The 6,000-nt window shown below is 37.8% G+C and overlaps 1 protein-coding gene across 1 annotated transcript in view; it reads left to right on the forward strand.

Moving 5' to 3' along the window:
• The window catches only part of LOC106463332 (CAD protein-like), a gene marked incomplete at its 5' end in the record, with an annotated part of 157,695 nt that overhangs the window by 122,315 nt on the left and 29,380 nt on the right, over positions 1–6,000 (forward strand). Inside the window, one exon of the mRNA XM_013923351.2 lies at positions 3,089–3,230. Coding sequence (XP_013778805.1) covers positions 3,089–3,230 — 142 coding nt within the window. The remainder of the gene's footprint in view (positions 1–3,088; positions 3,231–6,000) is intronic.

Here is a 6,000-nt window from a genome sequence, read left to right on the forward strand (position 1 = left end):
GCAACTCGTACAGATAGCGTATTTTGACTTGTCCATGAAAGGTCATTGGCTGCACAATGTTTCAATGCACCAAATCCATCACTTAACTATATCCTTAGCTTGAATCCATCAGCCTTTGGAGGAGATCATTCAAGCTGGTATGTGGATGACTCCTAATACATTCGTAGCATACTGTATGCACGATTTGGCTGTGTCTTCCTTAATCGGATATCATCTTCCTCCTTTGGCAATTCTCAATCAGTCTGTTTGTCTTTGACTTGGGTAAGTTAATTTGTTATTATTTTGTATCTTTTTCAGTAGGATCCCATTTAGTAGGGGGTGTTACCTGGTCAGGTATGCTGAATATTAGATCTTTACACTAAACATGTATATTTCTAAATGCTTGCTGTAGAGATGGGGTGTTTCTGAAAGACCACAGATTGCTTTTCTGATGGTATGTATATATAGCAAACTTTTATTATAAATGTATTTTATAAAAAGGACCGCTACTCATGGACTTCATGAGTAAAGCAGATGGATATAAAAACCCATACCCACTGACCTGTGATACTTACAATCTGGGTCTTTCTGCTTTTCAAAATAGGAAATTGTAAACATTCATTTCACAGTCTCCAGTGTGTCCTTTCTCTGGACTTCTCAATCTGTATTCTTCCCCTTTTTTTTCTTCTAGTGGAGTACAGGAGTCCTTACCACTCCAGTTGCCAGATTGGTGGACCATAGAGGTTTCCTCCTTTATGGGGTTTTGCAATGAAAGAAATCAAACTCATAACTTATATGTACCCACTCAGCAAGAAGAGGGCTAATCAATGAATAGGCAATAACATAATATTCTGGATCCAAGGTGCTTTTCCCAGATGTTTGGCCCAGGCTAACTGCACTTGGCCATAATACTATATATTTAAGACACTTCCACAGTTGTTTTTGCCCAGATGGACTGCACTGGCATAATTTGACATATCCCATGGTGCTTTCCCTGGATGTTTTTTGCCCGGGTGGATCGCACTGGGCCCATTCATATACAATTTACGGTCTTTTAGCCATAGCCACTTATGCATATATCACATTACCATGGCACCTTACTATGATATGACTAATTGTTCTTACATCACATAAACACTTTTACTTACAACGCAGTGTGCATGATTGTTCTGTGCTGTTCCTTAAAACCTCAGTGTACGTTTGTTCTACTATGTTCTTTAGAACCTCAATGTGCATGATTACTCTACACTGTTCCTTATAACATGTAAGTTAACATTTTCCTACACCAAAAATGTATTTCCAATAGGTACTTAATAGCTAATAGTGCACCAGTCTATTACAACCCTATATTTGCATGTCATTTCAGAACATGTTACAAACTAAAACACCAGCATATCAGTTGGGAGGAAGGGTGGGAAGTAGATGGGGAGAGGTAAGTACCTATTGGAAATACATTTTCAGTGTAGGAAAATGTTAACTTCCAAAATGGTACTTCCTCGTCTCATCCAAAGCTAGAATCCCACATTGAAAAGGTAGAGGGGCTGGTGAAGGCATGACAGTATTCAAATAAGTGGATATCAAACACCTGAAAAGAACAGGTGTGCCAAAAGAAAAAAGTAAAGCACACCAGTAGGGTATAGCACTACTTTTGGAACAGATATGTTCCTTGCCCAGTAATGAAACAGTGAAATATACAGGGCAGAATGTATGATGTAGGCACCATATAATCAAGAAAAAGGTGTACAGCACTTTGCAGTACAGTATAATTATGACATGAATCAACATAATGTGAACATACACAATGTCTAGTATGTAATCAACAAAGGGCCCAAAGATGATGATGACAAAACCTTGTTGAAACGTTGCACATTTGCTGTTATGTTAAACTTATATTAAAGTTTTTCTTCATTACCCATTCAAGCCGTCTCCAGCCATTACAAGTACATTGGTGTCTTGTTGAGGATATTGGTAGCAACAAGAGCAATCTTACCCTTCAAAAAAACAAACAAAGAACTAGGGAAAGCATTAGAAATAAGCAGTGAGATGAAATCTTGTCTGATAATTTGGAATCAGCCCATTGTCAACAGATAGTGCATTAATCGTTCACAAAACATGAATGGTCCTTGCTGTTCCATACAACCTCAATGTGCATGATTGTTCTATACTGTTCCTTAAAACATCTGTGGCATGTATGATTGTTCTACATTGTTTCTTACAACATACATAATGTGTGTGATTGCTCTACACTGTTCCTTACAACCTCAATGTGCAAAATTGTTCAATCAGGTTTTTAAGGAACATTGTAGAACAATCATACAGATTGAGGTTTAAAAAACATTGTAGAACAATCATACAGATTGAGGTTTTAAGGAACATTTTAGAACAATCATACAGATTGAGGTTTTAAGGAACAGTGTAGAACAGTTATGCTCAATACATAGGTTCTAAGGAGAATGTAGAGCAATCGTGCTTATTACATTATTTGTATGAAGCTCTGCTGTATAAACCTTAACTCTGTGAGGCTCTGATGTATAAACCATAACTCTGTGATGCTCTGATGTATAAACCATAACTCTGTGAAGCTCTGCTGCGTAAACCATAAATCTGTGAAGCTCTGTTGTATAAACCATAATTCTGTGAAGCTCTGTTGTATAAACCATAACTCTGTGAAGCTCTGCTGTGTAAACCATAAATCTGTGAAGCTCTGCTGTGTAAACCATAAATCTGTGAAGCTCTGTTGTATAAACCATAACTCTGTGAAGCTCTGCTGTGCAAAAATTAACTCTGCGAATCTTTGCTGAATAAACCATAACCCTTTGAAGCTCTCTGTATTAACCCTAACTCTGTTAATCTCTGCTTTATAAACCTTAACTGTGTGAAGGTCTTCTGTATTAACCTTTACTCAATGAAGCTCTGCTGTATAAAAATTAACTGTGAATCTCTGCTCTGTAAATTTCAACTCTGTGAAGCTCTGCTGTGTTAACCTTAACTTTAGGAAACTCTGCTGTAATAATCTTAAATCGATGAAGCTGTGCTGTATTAACCTTAACTATGTGTAAGGTTATGTGTCATAAATATCAAGCTCTGAAATTATTTGATTAAATTTCAGGGAAAAGTTCTTGCCTCTGTGTTTTACGAAGTTAGCACTCGAACTAGCTGCTCTTTTACTGCAGCAATGCAACGACTTGGTGGTCAGGTCATTCATATGGAAGCTGCTACTTCTTCAGTACAGAAAGGAGAAACACTAGAAGGTGGTTATTTCATGATAAAATGTTTGTTTCTAATTGTCACCATACGCAAGTTTTTTCTTTAAATATTAAAGAAAAGTGAAAATATGAATATGTACAATTCCAGCCAATTTCAATATTAATAACTTGTTTGAAGAGATTTGTAAGACAAATTTTTATATCAGTATATGAATGTCATATTTTTAGATATTAATGTGATGATTTACCACTGGCTCCAGAATTGTGTATTATTTAATGTCTTTGGTATCTCCAAGAGATTATATAAAATCAATTATCAAACATTACATAAAGTGAAAAATATTCTTTTGCTGATATGATATCTCACCTCCTCTCACAAAATAGCTTTTCTCGACTAGCACCAGCTCTCTATTGGCACAAATTTTCAATGCACACCACTAGCCTTCCACCTCCGACTTCTGGATATTCACATGAAGTGATCATGCAGCAGCTCTCCACCAATAGGAGCACGATACCACTCTTATCATAACCAGCACCCTCTTAATATCTGCACTCTTTAATCACTTCTCGATTGGTAGTACTACTGTACAGACAGATTGTTTTTGCTCATGGATTTGTCAGCATTTTCTGTTAGAGTAATGGCTTTGTTTTTTTGTTGTTTTTTTTACTATTTATTTATATTTTCACATTTTGGTATTGTGAAAAGTTGCTTTCTTTTTTTAATACTTTTCTTATTTCTTCAGGGGTCTTTTTGCCAGTGTATTGGGGATCGCACTTTGTGGCAAGTGGTGCCTGATCAGGTATACTTTTTGTTATTGAAAATCTGCTTTGTCTATCCATGCTTGATGTCAATTACATGATAGCCCTTCCTACTGCTGACCTGATGTACAATTCCAGATGCTGCTAGTTGTTGGTTGTGTGTTTTCATTTTATTGTTACCTATGGCTAAACTATTACATCACAGGTTTGAGTTATCACACTGTAGAGATGGGGTGTTCTGTAGGACTTTTATTAATTCTCTCTAGTAGTTTTTGCTTATAAATATGTTCATCCCAGACTGTGCATTCATGGACTAACATGAGATTGCTACCCATCTCTGATGCTCCATGGTGTTGAAACTCTTCCTACTATGGACCTGATGTACAATTCCAGATGCCGCCAGGTTTTGGTTGATCGACTCCAATGATGTGGTATCTCTGCTTTTAAAGATAGGATATTGCAGACACCCATTGCACTGTCTCTGGTGATGCAGTCCTATTGACTCTCCAATGTATTCCCCCCTTCCTTTTCTTCTGGTGGAGTTTGAGAGTCCTTACCACTTTCCAGTTCCAAGCTGCTGGGGTGGTGGACCATGGAGGCATCCTCCTGAATGTGTTAGTGAAATATAGATAATATATATATAAATGATTATAAAACCATTCAGTTGAGAGTATAGCAGTGGTGTTCTCCTGGTGTACATGACGAGATCTCCTCCACTATATAACATGAGAATGAGCCATCAGAATTGCAGTTCCTAGCTGCTGGGGGTGATTTACCATGGAGGCCTGTCCTCCTCAGTGATGAATTATACCACTTAGTTCAGTTGAGAGTAGGGAAATAGCATTCTGTAGGTGTCATTGGTGTATCACACTTCCTACAGCAGACCTGAGGTGCAATTCCAAATGCTGCCAGGTTTTGGTTGTAGCACTACACCATATTCCTGTTTATATATCTGATCAATTGTTTTTTCCTACCATCCTCTGGAGTTGGTTTGGTCATGTGTAGATGGCATGACAACCTTTCTACTGCAGACCTGATGTACAATTCCAGATGTCACCAAGTTTTGGTTGAAGCAATCCTCCATGTCACGAATATATATATATATTTGTTATTGCAGTTGGAGGTGAAGAGGCAGATGATTCTCTAGCTACTGTGGATTTGATGTGAGGTCAAACTACCACTACAGTTTATCAAACCCTAGCCTCGTGACCCCCAGGTGTCCCATTCATCTGCCATACATATTTTTGGATTCCTTCATGTTTTTCCTCCTTTTATGTTCATGACACAGTCATAATAGAGTGAAGAGTATACCTGGATCAGATATGGTGCGGTCTCTAACTGAGGTGTGATGTTTTCTATTTTGGTTACACACCTCCAGGTCTCTCATTGGGCACTACCTAAAGGGAGATCTTTTTTTCTATCAGCCCTCCACCAGTTCAATGTGGGAATCTAGCTGTTTTATGAGAAGAGGTAAGATATCATATCGGAAGTTAGCATATTCCTACACAGAAAATGTATTTCTGATAGATACTTATCCCAGCTCACATTCCCACCCATCTACCCCACATCTGAAGACATATTATGTATGTCTTTGACCAATCTCGAGGTAATTAATGGGTGCAGATGTGAAGAGGGCACTGGTTACAACAGGAGTGGTGTCATTATTGGTGGAGAGCTGCTGCATGAACATTTGCATGTGGAGATGCAGAAGCTAAAGGTAGAAGGCTAGTGGTGTGCATTGAAAATTTGCACTGATAGAGGGCAGTGCTAGTTGAGAAAAGATGTTTTGTAAATATCTATTGTAAATACATTTTCAGTGTAGGAAAATGCTACGTTTTGTTGACTTTTTGAAATACAGGTGGGGTGGTTTTTTTTAGTATTAAAGATGAACTGCAGCTTTTTGGGATTGAAGATGTAAAAAAATGGTATTCCAAAGGTAACATGGGTAACTAATCAGGAGTTTTAGTGTACATCATCTGATCAGACAGATAAGGCAAAGGTAACATGGGTAACAATCAGGAGTTTTAGTGTACATCATCTGATCAGACAGATAAGG

Source organism: Limulus polyphemus, unplaced genomic scaffold, assembly GCF_000517525.1.
Source record: "Limulus polyphemus unplaced genomic scaffold, Limulus_polyphemus-2.1.2 Scaffold1380, whole genome shotgun sequence".
NCBI classification, from domain to species: domain Eukaryota; kingdom Metazoa; phylum Arthropoda; class Merostomata; order Xiphosura; family Limulidae; genus Limulus; species Limulus polyphemus.